The sequence below is a fragment of the Tachypleus tridentatus genome, chromosome 10, assembly GCF_004210375.1.
Source record: "Tachypleus tridentatus isolate NWPU-2018 chromosome 10, ASM421037v1, whole genome shotgun sequence".
In the NCBI taxonomy this organism is placed as follows: Eukaryota; Metazoa; Arthropoda; class Merostomata; order Xiphosura; family Limulidae; genus Tachypleus; species Tachypleus tridentatus.
Window position 1 is genome coordinate 162,489,136 of NC_134834.1, and position 18,871 is coordinate 162,508,006.

General features: G+C 35.0%; 1 protein-coding gene across 3 annotated transcripts in view; it reads left to right on the forward strand.

The window, feature by feature from the left end:
• The window catches only part of LOC143230808 (uncharacterized), a 116,219-nt gene extending 107,247 nt beyond the window's left edge, over window positions 1-8,972 (forward strand). Inside the window, exons 4-8 of one of the 3 annotated variants that reach the window (XM_076464972.1) lie at window positions 4,113-4,205; window positions 4,559-4,618; window positions 5,111-5,194; window positions 7,612-8,023; window positions 8,315-8,972. In XM_076464972.1, the coding sequence (XP_076321087.1) occupies window positions 4,113-4,205; window positions 4,559-4,618; window positions 5,111-5,194; window positions 7,612-7,995 (621 nt within the window). In that variant the 3' untranslated portion in view covers window positions 7,996-8,023; window positions 8,315-8,972. Of the gene's footprint in view, window positions 1-4,112; window positions 4,206-4,558; window positions 4,619-5,110; window positions 5,195-7,611; window positions 8,040-8,314 lie in introns of all 3 variants that reach the window. The other 2 variants (XM_076464971.1, XM_076464973.1) reach the window with 2 other exon arrangements.
• Window positions 8,973-18,871: the final 9,899 nt, after the last annotated feature.

Below are 18,871 nucleotides of genomic sequence, written 5' to 3' on the forward strand. Positions count from 1 at the left end.
TCTGCTAAATAAGGAACGGTTAGCGCAAATAGTCCTCGTGTAGCTTTGCGCGAAATTCAAAACAAACCAAACGAACAAACAATTCATCTTTACTTGGTCTTGGAATATTTCTTCCTACTTTTTGTCCTTCGTAAGCTACAGTTTAGCGGTTAACAGCTTTTACACAAATTACATTTTGTGAAGTACTGAAGTACGAAAGTAGGAATAAAATGTATCTCCTTCTTAAAGCTTGTGGAAGAAATGTTCTTCCATGTTCTCACTTGTGGGCATAACTTCCTCACTTATACACGTCCAGTTCAAGACGTTTTGTTTTCAAATTCCTGATGGTTTAGCTGCGATTTGTTACATGTTACAATTTGAACTAGCCGAAAACTGAGTTAAATGATAATTTAAATTTGAGAGTTCATTAAATGTAGATATATATCCGATTTATGATACTTGTCGACAATATTGACACAAACAGTTATCTTTTTTGACAGAAATATATTTTAATATACAAACAACAAAACAATTTACAATAATGGTTCTTACCAATAATGAACTATGTACCAAAGTGTTACAAACTTACAAATAATATTGAGGTTTCGTTGTGATTTGAAACGTCCTTGATATCCTATCGACGGTTCACGATGAGCGAGTTACGTTCAAGTTGATGTAGGTACAATTAACTTGACATGGAGCTAGCTAGCTCTGTTTTCTTCTTTTTTTTACGTGCCCGGCATGGCCAGGTGGTTAAGGCGTTCGACTCGTAATTTGAATATCGCGGGTTCGAATCGCGGTCGCACCAAACATGCTCGCCCTTTTGAGCCGTGGGTGTGCTATAATGTGACGGTCAATCCAACTATTCGTTGTTCAAAAGTTAGCCCAATAATTGGCACTGGTGAGTGGTGATGATTAACTGCCTTCCCTCTAGTCTTAGACTGCTATATTAGGGACGGCTAGCACAGATAGCCCTAGAGTAGCTTTGTGCGGAATTCCAAAACAAATTCTTTCTTTGCAAGTTAAGTATTTCCACCAATAAAGTTATGTATTGTTTTTGTATAATATTTAAGTCCGATGTGAATCCGCTGACGTTAAATGGTTTGTAACGTTCGTAATCTATAAATGTTCCCGGTGAAATATCTGAAGTTTCAAATTAATAAGCGTTAATCACAGTTATAGCTTCCGAGGTTTACAGTATACCAAACATAGCAAACCAATAATATACTCTTCAAAAAAAGAAACTCAAAAGGGATATTTTTGTTATTTTAAAGAGAAATATATGTAACAACGTTACAAGCTCAGAGTATGTGACGTTACACGTGTTTAGGCACTGATTGTCAGACCAAAATGACAGTAAAAGTTGTGCACTTTGAAAACGGAGGAAAACATCGAATTTTTCGCCAAAACGCATGCGTGTCCAATAAATTTGTTTGAGAGATCTGCATGTTCTGCAAGTGCGACATGTGCAAAATTCCTATAAAAGTGACGGGTTCTTGGTTTCCATAGCTCAGTGTTAAGCCACCGACACGCAATACAGTTACGCCAAGACTGACTGAAGCACAACGCAACAACGCCATTGGTCGCTTGGAAGCAGGCGAATCTCGATCAGATCTTGCCAGAGCTGTAAATGTCCACCCAAGCATCATCACTAGGCTATGGAATCGTCACCAACAACATGGATCAACTCGTGACCGTCCACGATCTGGCAGACCTCGTGTGACCACGCCCGCACAAGATCGCTACATCCAGTTACGTCACCTTCAAGATAGGACCACCACTGCGACGTCTACTGCCTCAACCATACCAGGGCGCGTAGGATTTCCGATCAGACCGTACGCAACCGTCTACGAGATTCTTAGGCCCCATGTGCAACCCATCATGGTGAACGTCAACGATGTTTTCCAACATGACAACGCCCGTCCTCACACAGCCCGACTCACCACTGTCTTTTGAGACACCACAACATCAACGTTCTTCCCTGGCCCTCCAGATCACCAGATTTAAACCCCATCGAACATCTTTGGGACGAGTTGGATCGACGTCTGCGACGGCGACAACCTCAACTGCAGACTCAACCTCAGCTTGCAGCAGCTTTGCAGGCTAAGTGGACAGCCATTCCACAGGATGTGATTCGTCATCTCATCGCTTCCATGGGCAGGAGATGCCAAGCAGTTATTGATGCTCACGAGGGGCATACTCGTTATTGACGTTGAGTGACGTTAAACTTCACCTAGTGAGCGTGGACTTCGCCTTTGCAGACTTTGGATGTTCAGCAGTAAATGTGCAAAGTTTCACACATGTCATACAGAACTACCCGGAATAAACTTGTCAACAATTTGTCTCATATTTTGCCTTTTGCGTTTCCTTTTTTGAAGAGTATATATACTGTCTCTTGGCGAGTCGCTTTGGTTATATTTAAAGCGCGAGGAAATTTTCTAAACATTTCAGTTTACACGACAATTTTGACGATACGCTGATATTTACGTTCGCACAAACACAGTGTTGATTCTTATACTCAAGAATCTTATACAACTTCTGTTGAAAGGTGGTAATTTTGCAATACAGATTTAAAAGTACAAGTTGTGTACATTTCTAAATATAAATTTAACTTGAACATCGATATATATATATATATATATTAGGAAATCCGTCATAGTTTCTCGTTTCTATATCTGCATATTTTAGGTGTAATTGTATCTAGTTCCAACTGTTTTGATTGCCACATTATGCTTTAGACATGCGTATGTCTAACTGCAGCTGTTTCAGCTTCAAAATCCTCATGTCTTAGGTGTACTTGTGTATAGGTCCAGCAGTTTTATTTCCCAAATCGCCGTGCGTTATGTGTGTGTATGGTTCCAGAGGTTTTGGTTTCCAAATTCCCATGCCTTAGATGCGCCTTTATGTATAGTTCTTCCTTACCTTGTAATACAAGGTATTTATTACCTTGTAATAAATAATCTTTATTTTATTATATTATTGGGTGACGACCACTTATTGACAAGTGAGTCAGTTTTTTTTTTTTTGCCTTCTTTTTCCTTCAAGTTCGTTCCAAGTACTTTAAGGAGGAACACTTTCGTTATTCCTTACTGCCCTTGTATCCATTGGTTTCTACACTATCAGTCGGCTTCACCCTTTTTGGTTTTGTTAGTTGTACCTGCTTACCCAAATTCTGTTGGTACCATGTGCCGTTGCATTACCGTTAACTTAAAGCAGTGCATCAACAGGGAAAATAATTGTATCGCTAAACAAAATTTGTATTGAAGTTGGGTGAATCCTACGTTCTGGGTGTATGCTCGATCTGGGTGTATGAGAGTTGGGTAAAGTGCTCGATCTGGGTGTGTGAAAATTGGGCAAGCAATTCTTTCCCCAAAAAGAGAAGTTGGGAAAGCAGTCTCTATCAGAAAATACTTGAGTCTTGTAAAAAAGCAACAACAAAAACTCAGAATTATTGCATTACTATTAAGCATTTAAAAAAGTCCTCAAAGTTTCTTAACTTGTTTAATTGAATTTACAAACGTGAGCGAGTTTTTGTTCTTTTTAACACATAAACATGGAATATCCTCAGACCCTTTCAAACAACATTAATAACTTAAAGTGGCCACAAACTAAGAGCAATGAAAAAAAAGATTAAACATGTTTATTATCAATATTTTTGTGGTGGAAATTAATAATTTGTATTAGTTTGTATTAAATCCTGACAGTAGGCAGCCTAAATGGTACTGTTCCGTTAAATCCCCGCAAATGGAAAAAGTTGCCATATCAATACAATGCTTAATATAGTTTTAGAAGTTTATTATAGACATTTGCTGAATGAATAAAACGCATATTCACGTGTATGTAAATATTTAAATGCACAAGTTATTACAATTGAGGGGGCATAACGGAAAAGTGCTGCATAAATTGTATATCTATGACGAACATCTAGTTATATCCATCTATTCGTTCATTGTTACATCCTCTCGTTTGGAAGTTACTAGGTAATAGGTGTTTTGATCCTTCTTTTACATAAAAATGGCAAGAAAGATTTTATTTCTCAAATATTTTAATATAGTGAAATATAATGGAACTGCTACTTAATGCTCACACGAGTGTGTGTTTTGTCAAAAAAATGTAACAAAACTTTTTTCTAGGATAGCAAGTTGCTTCTGTTACCATGGATACTGTGCACAACAGTGACAACACTGATCTACGTGATCTTATCTTTGTATCTTCTATGTGATACCGTAAGTAGTCTCATTTAAGTTTTCCTCGTTAGATGAGACAAAAAAAAAAACTAATCGTTATCAAATATTATAGCTGTGAGAGCTGTTACTTCAAAATTAAAATCAGTCTTTACTCAACTTGAAGTTGGTTCTCTCATCAGTAATAACAAACGAACAAGAAACAATAGAGTGCAATAATACAGTAAAACAACAATTAAAGTACTCTTTGTTTGAAGGTCACGAATTTAAGTACTAGTACGTCAAGAAAATTACCAAGATTACTAGAACATCAGATACACGAACGTAATGTAACTAAATATATCACAATTAAACGCAAAATTTTATTTTCAACGACTTGTCATGTTTCGTTTCAGAAATTTCATCCTTTACTACTAGTGTTTTTCCTAGTGGATTTAGTAATTTGCTCTTTAAACGTAAGTATAATGTTTTGTGCATACGTGTGAGTTCTCGTCTTCATGTCCTTCTTAGAGGTAGATATCACGAACAGTAGTCTAATTAATAAAATATTTTAAATCTGCTTAAAGGAGTACTGTATTTTTAACATGTTCCTGATAAAAAACTTTGTATTCGTTTATCCATGTATTTAAGCATGTTAGAGAGATAATCTTGTTTGAAATAACACTTTAAATACTAGTAATTATTTATATGGAAGTATATTTAGGCTGACGAATACAACACACAAATAAATTTATTTTTCTTAAAAGGTTAATAATAACACCCACTTATTTATTTAAAGGAAGTTTTAAAACCGGTTTTGAAAGTCTTAAACCAAAGCATGCTGGTGAAGAAAAATGACGTTTAAATAAACATTTAAAGGTTTTATCATCAACAGTGCCATTATAATGACAAAGTAACATTTTATACTGATTACACTTTTGTTTAAAAATAAAATATGTTGGTTACAGGTATATTGTCTTCTATGTGTGATATCTCAGTATCAAGAATATTTGGCCGGAAGAGGGCACCCTGGACAAACGACATTTAGTCGGGTAAGTTATTATTATTAATGTGAATTGAGTTTTAAATGTTTGTTAATACAGTAAGAAAATTTACTGTGGTCTATATATTTCAGTATGATCGATTCAATAAACGACAAATACCCTAGTGTTTGGTTCTGAAACTAATTTCTTATTCAATGTTTCGTACTCAAGGTTAGCAGCATGACTAGAATATACATATTAAAATGAAAAAAAAAAAGATAAAAAGTATGTTAACCGTCAACAATGAATAACTTGTTGAATACATGAGTGGAGTACGGTTCTAGATATTAAAATCTGTAAATCACGTGACAACTACAACCAATAAAATAATGCCATAGCACGGATTGTATCAAAACTACATTTTGACGTTCTTTGGCGTTTACAAAGCAATGCTGCTAACTAAAATTGATCGCTTTTGCAAATATTATATAACAGCCCTTTTCGATGCGAAACACTGGATTAATCCTTGTAGTTAATAGCATTGGAAAACAAAGGAAAGTGAATGAACTTGGGAACACGATGTAATCCTTAAAGCTACTTGTAACAAAGTCGTACTCCAGTCGTTGTAAGACAAGTACGTCGTCTCTAGAAAACAAGAATCAACGAACATGTATTTTAGTGACAAATGTCTTCTACATATGACAGACAACATGTTAAGAGAGATCATTTTTGAAATAAGCAATGCATACCGATATTGTCTCCACGACACACGATCAACCGTTGAGTGCGCAAAACAGGTGGAAAATGAAATGGGAGTTCATATTAATCTATACGAATATATACTAGTCAAATTGCCTTCCGGTGGCTCAAGAGCAAGTCTAAAGACTTAACGCTAGAAACTGGGTTTTGATACCTGCACTAGTTAAATCCCAGATAGCCCACTGTGTAGTTATGTGCTCCATAACAAAAAGTTAAGTCATTGTACGTAGCGCCTATGGATTGTGCGCTTCTAGACTGTTGAAAGAAATGCAGTAAAACCGTCGTCTACCTACGCTAGATAGATTATAGAAAACAACGGGCCATAATTCACGAGGGAATTATTTTACAGAGAAAACGCTGAAGCCTTGTTGTCAGCATGAGAGATCGTCAGATAGAGTACGGTTGAACATGTTGATGTGGCAAGGCTCCAAAATCGTTTTAATCTAACGTAATCAATCTGTATTTCACTGGTTAAATAAGAAGTACATCGAACTGGCTAATTGTTTGTTCGAACACCAGTACTTGTGCCAACATCGAAAGAGAGTTTTAGCCTCATCTTGTTTCGAAAAATTGAAATTATCTACAGCCACTTGTTTCAAACTTTAGGCCTTACAGAAGTCTGAAATATCTCCTTTCAAGTCATCAAATACATACGTTTTTCTCTTTGGTTAAATTAATTATATCTCCACAATCTGTGTCAGAACATTAAGAATAAACTTTAATTTCACATAATAAATGTTTTATACAAAAAACAACAACAAAATAACAAACCCATATCAAAAGTATATGTAACATATTACGATTCAGTGTTCGAATTGTGCTGAAATATCTCATTTTTATTGAAGTAATGGCCTCCAAAGATTTGTGTAATATCATTAACGTGATGATAAAGTTATATGAACAATATTATTTTAACTATAGTTAGTTTATCATGTATTACCAGTTAGGAATAAAACTAGTTGTGGAAAAAAGACGGTCCAGTTGATTCGTTTAAAAAACACCAAAGCTGTTCGGAAGCTTGTTCTGCCTCAGTTTTGGATATTTTAACGAAGATTATATTTTCAATACCAAACCATGGAACACCTAACAAATGATTAAGATAATACATTTGTAAGGAGAGAATGTTTAACGTATAATGCAAAAGGTAAACTATAAAGTAGAATACACTGTTCTCAGCAATGGAAATAATCGACAAGAAAGATGTCATTATTTTGAAATGTTATTATTTTGGGCAGACATCTCGCATCTTCCCCGTCTTCCATCTTCTAATCTTCCATCTGATATTGAATTATAAACAAGACAGAAGAAACGTTTGCGAATAGTTCGCTATCTTTATTGCAAGCAATTGCATTTTGAATCTAATGGCTCCCAGGTTGTATTTCAAAAAACCCATGCAGATATATAATATTTTGTCCAAAGCTTTATGGAAACATTGGTCGATGACGTACCCAAGGGTTAATTTTACCCTTCTGTTGTAGCTATAGCTAAGAATAACAAACAATAACAAAATTAAGAAGCAGGTATTCCTACTATAAAATAACGTGAATGATGGTAAAAAGGAAATATATAAAAATATAAATATTTTTAGTAAATAAAAAATAAATAAAATTGAATATTATTCATTCCTTCTTTCTCTTGCGGCGTTTCTTTTGTACATAAATATAAAATCATTTGCTTCAATAGGTAACATATTTGATTATAATTCCTATTTTTCATTGTCCAAATAGGCAGTACCTAGCGTACGCCTGCACACGTTACAAACACGACAAGAAACTTCCAAATTTATTACGACTCCAATAAAAGGTCACCTAGGAGTAAATTCTCCCAACAACCTACAACCAGACGTCTCTTGGAGAGAAGATTCAACTTCTAAGTCCAATATTTGCAGCGAACTTAGTTCTGTCTCGGAGGAACACATCGTCCAAGACATCTCTAAGGCAGCAGGTGAACATAGTAACCAGGAAATACCAGGAACTAAGAACGCCCGTTCAGACGCATCGTTACACAATATTGTCATTGTTTCTTCTGGAAGTCCAACACAGCTTTTAGAAACAAACCACAAAAATACGTCCTTCGATACTAATAATAGCGATCTCATGGAACTGGACTAGTAGAAGCTTCTAGACAGTCAACCATATGGTGATGACCAGAGCATGTAATCTTTTTTTGTTAATTATATACTTTGATTTATGATTTGCTTTAACTTCTGCCATATTCTTTTTCCTCACGTTTTATAACAAGACCCAAGTTCTTTTTAAACTTACAAAGAAGTGTAAAATCTAAAAATTACTCTAATTAATCATTTTAATGTTTCGGGAAGGGGAAATAGTAGATGTGCAAGTTAATAAACAATTTAAAGTAAATTTTGTATATGAAAAACATGTTCTAATAAGCTGTGTCAAGAAAAAAATTCAATTTTTTTACTTACAGATATAAATAACTTCGAAGACTGTAGATTTTCAAACTCGTGGATTTGGCTGCCATGGCAACTAAGAAATTGGCGTTCTGGTTGCTTCGGGAAAAGATTTGAATAACATTTCACAGTTAATCCATTTCTGAACCAGTAGGTGTCGTCTTAGGGGAAAGTACTAAAGAAAACAACCGTGACATAAACTTTCAACCAAACGAGGATGAATACAATTTTTTAATGGAAGAACCCTGTCATGGTTACAGGGTCTTGAAAAAAACAGAAAGAATAAAAACGTAACAAATACACAAGACTAATTTTTCATATGACATTTCGCAATGCATTAAAAATAGAATAATTGTACAATGTACGTAAACTTTAATTATTCGCTATATTTTCCGTAAAGCCTTAAAGTTACATTTAAAATACATTGTATTACACTCACATATAACTTTGTTATCAACAAACAAAAATGTTTACCATTCAAAAGAATAAACGGTGTAAATTAATATGGAAATCGTAAAAAGTTTGGTACCAATAAAATTCTTATGAAACAAAAGAACTTTTATTGTTTTTGTTTTGACTTATAAATAGGCCTGGCATGGTCAAGCGCGTAAGGCGTGCCACTCGTAATCCGAGGGTCACGGGTTCGCGCCCGCGTCGCGCTAAACATGCTCGCTCTCCCAGCCGTGGGGGCGTATAATGTGACGGTTAATCCCACTATTCGTTGGCAAAAGAGTAGTCCAAGAGTTGGCGGTGGGTGGTGATGACTAGCTGCCTTCCCTCTAGTCTTACACTGCTAAATTAGGACGGCTAGCACAGATAGCCCTCGAGTAGCTTTGTGCGAAATTCCAAAACAAACAAACAAAGACTTATAAATAAAGGCAAGAGAACTTGTTTTGGGACAAACTTTCGTTTGTTTGCTTGAACGCACGCAAGTATGTAGGTGACATTCTCTCTCATTCCAAATTTGGTAAACGCTAACTTACAGAGATCATCATATGATTGGGGAAACTAATACAACGTCTAATATTAATACAGTGCAAAAAGTGTTTGGACAAAGTCAAAAATTAGACTTCAGGATACTTTCAAAGAACAATGGAAGATAAGTCACAGGTGATGTATCAAACTTTTATTAACCTTTATATTTGAAACCACTAGCTCAGTGGGAGTGCTTGAATTCGAAAAGTAGTTAATATTTTGTGTATTTCCTTTTAATTTCATAACTGCGGGCAGTCTTTCAGACATTGTTACATCTTATATAATTAAAGTTTCCTTTGGGATTTTGCTTCAAATGCCTAATACATTTCCATAACTCTTCAGAAGTAACTTTTGATTTATCAAGTTTTTTTATGTATCAGATCCTCGATTTGCTCAGTTGGGTTTAAATTGGGATTGGAGGGGGGGTAATTGGTTCATTATAATGATACCAGTAGCTTCCTTCTTAGTTAAGTTGAATTTCTCCATATGTTGAATGAGTGTTTAGGGTTCTCTTCTTGGTACTAGAATCCTTTACCATTAATACGCAAACCGCTGGGTATACCTTGACGGATCAGTGTCTGATAGTCCATTATTCCATCTATTTTGAAAAGATCTGCTGTTGCCTCAGCAGTAAAATACCTCCAAACCATCACACTATCTCTCCCATTCTTCATGGTAAGAGCTATACTTTAAACTAAATATCTTTCGCCTTTATTCTGCTGGATGTACAACATGTGCTTTGAACCAAATGTTTCAAACTTGGACTCATTCATCCGCAACACCCTTTTTCAATCAACAGCAGTCCAGTTTTTGTACTTTTTAGCAAATTTCATGTTGTATACCTCATGCTTGAGATCAGTGGCAGTCTTCTCTCTATCCAGAAGGTTCTATAAACGAAGATACTTTACATTAGTATCATTGAGTTTACGAGTTCTGCTTATTCCGGTCACATTTTTAAAATTATCTGTCTAAGTATAACGATCTAGGATGTACTTGACAGTATTTGGGAAGCATTTCAAGTCTGCATAAATTTGTCATAGGGTCCAGCCAGCATCATATAAAGCTATAATGCGAACTCTTTGCTCTACTGACAATTCTCTACACGTTTTGGGTCATGGCATGACAACAAATTTTAATACGTAGTGTTAAACATTTTTTATCAAGGTTTATTTGTGAGTGCTGTTAAATTAATACTCCTGGTTTATATTGGTACCATATGTTAGTTCCTTTTTACCTTCTTCGTATACAGTTAAGACATTGCTTGGGTTACCACGACAGTTATTTCACACCCTTAAATTGATCAATATGTTAATTCAAGCAGAACCCTTATGACGTGCTCTTGGTACACGTATATGGGAATTCTAATGAATGATAAGTATTCTCAACCTGGTTCATTCAGCTGTCAACAAGGATCAGTGAAGCATTACCACAGTATTGAAATTTACATTTTGTTATCGCATAGATGAATTAGCCTTATAAAATGGAAAGAATGACAAAATATTATTTTGCCCTAATACTTTTGCACAAAAATACTGTGATATTTCAATTTCAAATTTCCAACATCTTTCGTTTCACTATAAAAACCAAAAACTGTAGCTCTGAAGGGTTAATGCCCCAGTGATTTTTGTGAACAGGTTGTTCCATTTTTTGTCCAAAGCTATGTGAATGTTTCAAAAACAACAAACATTGATATCGTCCACAACCTCTGTCAATTTAAATGTTGAAAAGTATTTCGTAATCCTGTAACCCAATTTTCCATCCTTCTAGAACACATAATATATTTTCACTTTAAACATTTCACGCTTCTATAAGAATAAAACCCACATATAATTTAACTTGTAAAAATGTTGTTAGGTCATGTAAAGACAGATAGGATGTGTTGTATGCGCCAATTACTGCAATGTGAAAAGAATGCCATTAGAGTTCACCAGGGTTTAGATTTTAATGTCTTTCTTTTCGTTGCTCATATAACACACCAATAAATGAACGTGAGGACTATGTTCACTTGTATCACGTCTCAAACCCCTGACATTTCAATCCAAAGCCCAGTAGCCTAATCACTAAGCCATTTCGCCTACAAACTAAGTTTACAATGTGAAAAATTAAGATTTGTGATTATGTATGAATCTAAGCTTGGATTTGTTTCGTAAGATGACGGCTCCAGAGCATACACACAGATTGGCAAAAGAAATGAAAGCGATTTTACTATTTTCATCTTTCAAAAGACCTCAAGACTTGGGTCAGTTTAGAAAGATTAACAAAAGAGATCTAACTAATCTGAACAACCCATGCAACTACCATCTATAAAGGCCAACAAATACAGACTTCTGCATTAGGATAGCCGGTAGCCAAACAGATAACACCAATCAGGATTGGTCAAAATTTTACTTCAAACAAAATTGAAAACACTTCAGGGTTTCTGTTATTACTTCTACTGTGCAGTTCTACGTTTGTCAACTGTCCTTCAAACAATTTACTACACGGTATGAACAGGAGGTTCTGGATCGTGTGGACGTAAATGCGTATTATTTGGAACACTTGCTGTTGGAGAATGATAAATAAATAGAAAAGAAAAAAACTTTTCATTTATAAACGTAGACGTTTGTTGTTGTTACATTTTGTCATCCTTGGTTTTGTGTGTATGGATGAAAAGCCAGTATAGGAATAAAATATTTTGGAATAAACAAATATTAGTGTATTTTGTGCATGTCAATGTACTTTACTATCAAGAATCTCACATTGGCCATTAAGTAATAATAACGAAGTACTTTCTGTGAACTAAAGTTTAAAATAACTCTAAAATTACGGTGATATGGTAAACATGTATTTTTTTCCAAACAGAAAGAAACAACTTAAACTGATCTTGCAAAATGCCTCCAAAAAAGACACTACACTCCCATGATTATGAAATAGACACGTATGAACAGTGATTTAAATAAAATATCATTACAATTAAATTGGGCCTACTTTTTGGTACCTACTCCTAGTACTGTGTTACGTATTGTAATTTACCGCGGACGGGTTTCTACTTTATTATATTACGTATTGCGATTTCAAACGAATCGAAATGAGTTAAACTGTAGTTTGGATTTAGAAATTAATAGAATGTCGACATGTATTAAATGTATGATATTTGCCAATAACATTGATAGACATAGTCTTCTATTTAAACACAAATATATTTTAATCTACAAACAATAACACAGTTTATAATAACATTTATTATAAATGATGATTTATTTGCAAACGTTTTACAAACTAACAAACAGTACTGAATTTCTTATCTAGTTTGGAATTGAATATTTTTTTCAGCGGTTCACTATAAGTGAATTAGTTTCGATTTGATACAAGTGCAGTTCACTTAACATGTAGTTAGCTAGCTCACTGTTCTTGATTGGTCTTACACCTCTTACAAGCTGACTTTTCGCCGACGTTTATCATAGTTATAGCTTTTGAGATTTATCGCACACTGACTGTAGCAAACCAACAATATAAACCGTCTCTCCAGGTTGCGTTGGTTACTTTTTATAAACTAGAAATTTTATTGATTCTTACACTCAAAAATCTTCTACAAATTTAGGAAATAGACAGGAATTACACAATATACATTTAACAGTATAAGTTATATGGCTTTCTAAATATATGTTTAACTGAAACACACATCGATATTAAATATATGATAGTAAATTCGTTACAACCGTTAACAAAAAAATGTCACGTTGATAATTGTTGGTCTAAGACACAGTAGTATTTATGGAAAGTTGCAGAAGACTGGGTGGAAGTAGGTAGAAAAACAAGTTCATGGTTGTTCTCTGAAGAAGCTTGATGTAGTGGAACCTTCGTGACAAGGCAATTGTTAAAGAGGTAAAACATGATTGCAAAGAGAATCACGTTATTCAGTACTTGTAATTCAAGCTTAATCATCGTTTCCAGAAAGTTTAAATGATGTGAATATACAGATAATGGTTTCATGCGGTTAAAACAACATGCTGTAAAACACGTGTATTATTAACAGGAGTGATGGTTTAGCGATTTTACAGCTTCTGTAGCTTAAAATGTGAAAATTCAAACTGAACACCAACTTTTAAAGAATGTACTTTACTGGACATTTACTAAACATATCAAATTTCACGGCAATCCATTAAGAATCACCTGAGACAGCTCCGGTTTTCATTGTGTGTCTTTTTCTTTTTTTTCTTCGCACCAAAAGTAAGGAAACTTTATTTGACAGAAAACACACTTAATTTTTATCATTTTTTTTTCAAATTTCGTGCGCTGATAGATATTTTCAACCTACAATTTGTAATCTTATTTCGTGTAAATATAAGTCAGATATGCAAAGTTATTCAACAAAAACCGCTCAAACTTGACGAACAATTTTGCGCATGTGCACGCCAAACGTCACGTGAGCTAGCGGTGTTGTCTAACATTTTTACTTCAGCTTCACCATATTTAGTTTTTGTGTTTTTTTTGTTGTTCGTATTAAAGACGGCAGTTAGAGCAGCAAAACTATAACGTAAACGAACGTACAGATATATAAGTATTGGCTAGGCCAAGTAAACTAGATTAGCAGTTTAAGTTCTCAAAAAAGTAAAAGGATGGGCGGTTATTATTGATTGCCAGATGTTCAGTACAAATTTGCTAAATTTTATGAAACTATCCTAATTAAAGAGCATTTAATGTCACATGATAGTAGCTTAATCAATTAGCATAAATAATGATACTTCATACGATTACACCAAGTGCATAGGGGTTTTGTTTTGTTTTGAGTTTCACGCAAAGCTACACGAGGGCTATTTGCGCTAGCCGTCCCTAATTTTGTAGGATAAGACTAGAGGGAAGGCAGGTAGCCATCACCACGCGCCACCAACTCTTAGGCTACTCTTTTACCAAAAAATAGTGGGATTTGACCGTCACATTATAACGCCCCCACGGTTAAAAGGGCGAGCATGTTTGGTGTGACGGGGATTCGAACCCGCGACCCTCAGATTACGAGTGGAGTGCGTTATCCACCTGGCCATGCTGGGTCGCGCATAGGGGGTAATGACAAGAAACTGTTAATGTAAATTCCATAGCGTCACTATAAAGGAAGCTATAAATTGTTTTAGAAAGGAAAAACAACCACCATGTATTTTAAAGAACTTAAATGGTTCTGTAAAGTAAAGGTTGTTCCGAATAATAGAGTTGCGATACTAAAGCTATTATTGGTTACTATCAAGGATCACTTTCTTACTTGCTGTAGTTTGTTGATGTTTATCGACACAAAGTCATATCTGATCAAAAACACCTTAGTTGTGTAAAAAAGAAAGAAAATGCGGTTTAAAAGGGATCCAGCGTGAGATTTAAAGGAATGAAATCAGAATTGAAGGTTAAAGTAGAAACTACATTTATATCATTGATAAAAATATTACAGCAAATATTCATTAACTAGTAAGCTGTAAGATTATTATAAGTGTAGCTACCAGTTTAGCCGTCGTATTCTATTTTGAATGTCCATTATTTTTCTCGGCTAAAGTGTTATTGTTTAGACTAAATACCAACTGGTACGTGGATCGACTTGCTACATCTCTGTTCAAGCGTAGAGATATTAAACTAACTGCTTTAAACCACATTTAATTCATTATACGCTTAAACTTGTAGACTGTTGACTGGTTTCAGTTCTTAAAAGTTGCGTACTTTTTTTCTGTTTACATTTTATACCTTGGGTCGTTTCTTTTAGGATCTTTCTTTTTATTTGCTCCTTTAAACTTAACCTATTTCTACAAGTAGAGATTATGGACAAGATTATAGAATATTATTTCAGTTATATTGGTTTCTGGAAAACAAAAAAACACTTGAAACCTCTCAAAATCGTGTTTATTGGTTTTTTGCTCTTATAAACCCAAAGTCAACTAAAATGTAATAAACAAAAGAAGGTAAGCAAACCCGTGTTTGTGTTCCTTTATGTATTATATTTTTATGTTTTCTGTAGTACAATCAGTAAATGTAATAAACTGGGTATCGATGATTCAAACCTTCGTCTCAGCTGAGCTTATTTTCAAACTGCAGCTGTTGTAAGCTCGAAATCAGTTGAAGAACTAGTTCGGTTCATATTATGCACGCTATTGTTCACATCACGTATGTTGAAATAAACAAACTCTATATGTGACTTACTTTATAACGTTCATCGCAATGAAGCCCACTCTTCACTGGTAGCGAGTGCAGGTTAGACAAACAAATTTATGTTTTAATCTAAAATATTATTTCTACATCAAGCTTAGCAGCAATATTTTGAAAGTTAAGCCTACTTTGACTACTGAAAACAAAACTTTGACTTTCAGCCAATTATTTATAGTCAAAGCACGAAATTCTACATCTTATACTTTGTGATAAAAGTAGTCAATAAATTCACCGGAATTCTTTCTCAAAGCTAAATGTCTCTTAGTAGCACAGCAGCATGTTTATGGACCGCTCCTGCTAGAAACCTGTTTTCGACATCCGTGGTGGGCAGAACACAGTTAGCCCTTTGTGTAGAGTTGTGCTCGATAACAACAACAAAGCGCAACAATAAAAACAAAATATTCAAAACTAAAAACGTGATACCGGAAAAAACACCTTAATGTTAACAGTTCCATAAAACTGCTGAGTGTATGTGGAATTAAAAAGATAAAATTCAATGAATTAACCCACTAGATATAGATATTTATACGATGAAAATTGTTTTAAATATGAAAAATAATCAACTCAGCCTCAAATAAAACATTTAAAACAAATTCTGTCATATAGGTTTAAGATTTTGTTTTTTAAAAAAAACACCACCAAAAAAAGCTATAGAAGAGACATTTGCCCTTTGCTGTTCCTAATTTTGAACTGCTAGACTAGAATGAAGGTAGCACCTAGCCAACAGCATCCTTGAGATACTGTTACATAACCGAATAACAGGATTTGATTGTCACTCTTACGACACAATTACCGACGAACTAAAAATATTTTTATTCGAATAACAGTATAAAAACCTCAAGAAAGAGCATCTCTACATGCATAATAAATTAAAACGAGACGTATTTGAGAGAAAATATTGTATGATCGTATATTTTCTTCGTTAAAGTATCGAAACGTTGCTCAAGTCAATCTACAAAGTTTGTTGCGCTAACTCATATCTATATTAAGTACAGCATTTTTGTGAAAACAAATTGCACAGTGTTTAACAGAATATTTTCTGGTATTGTATTGTTTAATAAGAACTTTAAAGGGTGAATTAGTATATAAAATGTATTCACCTTTTCGCTTAGAATGATTTGTTATAATTGTCATTATTCTTACTATTATTAGTGTTTCACCAGTTGTTCCCTGCAGGCAGCTCGTGAACCGCATCAAGACTTTAAAAGTTTGATTGGTGGCCATCACCGTGATCACATGTTAGAAATTTGTTTGTTTTTAATCTCGCGTAAAGCTACTCGAGGACTATCTGCACTATCCGTCCCTAATTTAGCAGTGTGAGACTAGAGGGAAGGCAACTAATCATCACCACCTACCGCTAACTCTTGGGCTACTCTTTTACCCACGAATAGTGGTATTGATCATCACATTATAACCCCAACTACTGAAAGAGCAAGCATGTTTGGTGTGACGGGGATTCGAACCCACGACTCTCAAACTCGCGACCCTCGGATTACGACTCGAACGCCTTAACACACCTGGCCATGCCGGGCCTTCGTCAAATATCACGAACACTTGTATATTTCACTTTTGAACTTCTCTCTATCTTAACGATAAATAATTACGACGTATGTACCAGTTTTGCAGATATTCTCAATGTTTTGTTAATCATTTTCATAACATGTCAACAAGTAGAATGTTCAAAAGAAACTTGGCCCGACATGGCCAGGTTGTTAAGGCGCTCGACTCGTAATCTGAGGGTCGCGGGTTCGAATACCCCGTTACACCAATCATGCTCGCCGTGGTGGTGTTATAATGTGACGGTCAATACCACTATTCTTCTGTAAAAGAGTAGCCCAAGAGTTGCCGGTGGGTGGTGAAGACTAGCTGCCTTCCCTCTAGTCTTACACTGCTAAACTAGGGACGGCTAGCGCAGATAGCTCTTGTGTAGCTTTTGGCAAAATTCAAAACCAAACAAACTTCAAAATACTAATGACTCGCTATAATCTATTCCCACCAAGCACAAAAATTTTCCGACGTTTATGTTGATAAATAACTAATGGTGTCAATCGATTAGAGTAAAACGCATTACTTACAGGTATATATGAGAAACGTTTTATTATAGTAAAGCCGCATCGGACTACGTACTGAGCCATCCGAGGGGAATATAACCCCTAATTTTAGTGTGGGAATACTACATAATGACAACATAAATGATTAATATACATTAAAAATTAAAAAAATGTAAAATAAATATTTTTTTTTGAACGAATCAGATTAAATATGAAAATGTGTGATCCATCATTTTGTTATCAAGTTCACATTTGACAAATTTTTTTGTGTCCTTATCCTCTTTGGCAGATGACTTTTTCCTCTCTCAACTTATTGGATTGATGATAACACTTAAACTCGGAATCGGCATGTAAAATAAGGCAAATCAAACAACATGAGTCAAGCTTGAAACATCGCGAAATTTATTGGGTTTGACACTTTAATATCAATACTGGCTAGTTATTGTTGAAAAACAAGTGCTTGAATTTTTCTCAAAACGTTTTGTTTTGTTGTAATGCTTTCTATTCCCCGGGCAGGTTCTTTTGGACTATTCATTAAAAAAGGAAAAAGGAAAAAAATTGATGACTTTTGTTTCTGTGTATTTTTCTTATAGCAGAGCCACATTAGGTTATCTGCTGAGTCCACTGAGAATCGCACCCTTGATTTTTGCGTTGTAAATCTGTAGACTTACCACTGTACCAGCAGGGGACTCTTTTATTTCTTAATCTTCAGTTTCTGCAAATTTGCTTCACTTATCTTCAATGAGAAAGTTTTATTCACTGATGGCGCAAAAACGACAGTTTTACTTATTTCCTAATAGTCTCGCTCTCACAGTACTTCTTGTATCTCTATATCTTAAACGAAGCAAACTTAATATTCACAAAACAGCTGGATGGTAACATATAAACTGACTAAAAATTGGCTAAAGAGGTTATTTATTGATCATAAAAAGTAACAAAATCAATGATAAACTTTAGTGTTACTCACGTTGTTGTACTTACAAAATATTTTTAACATGCTTTTCACATGTCAGTGGGAGGAACTTTTATTGAGACAAACAACAAAAACTACCCAATCCGGTTTTCTTAGCTTGAACAGAAATTTTTCAGCATTTTTATTGGCTAGAATAAAGCCTTTATGGCACTCTTTTAGCGTTGAAGCTACGAAAAGTGATCTGATGTGGTAACGTGAATCTGAAATCTATCAGCGCACCACGAGGCCTGGCATGGCCAAGCGCGTAAGGTGTGCGACTCGTAATCCGAGGGTCGCGGGTTCGCGCCCGCGTCGCGCTAAACATGCTCGCCCTCCCAGCCGTGGGGGTGTATAATGTTACGGTCAATCCCACTATTCGTTGGTAAAAGAGTAGCCCAAGAGTTGGCGGTGGGTGGTGATGACTAGCTGTCTTCCCT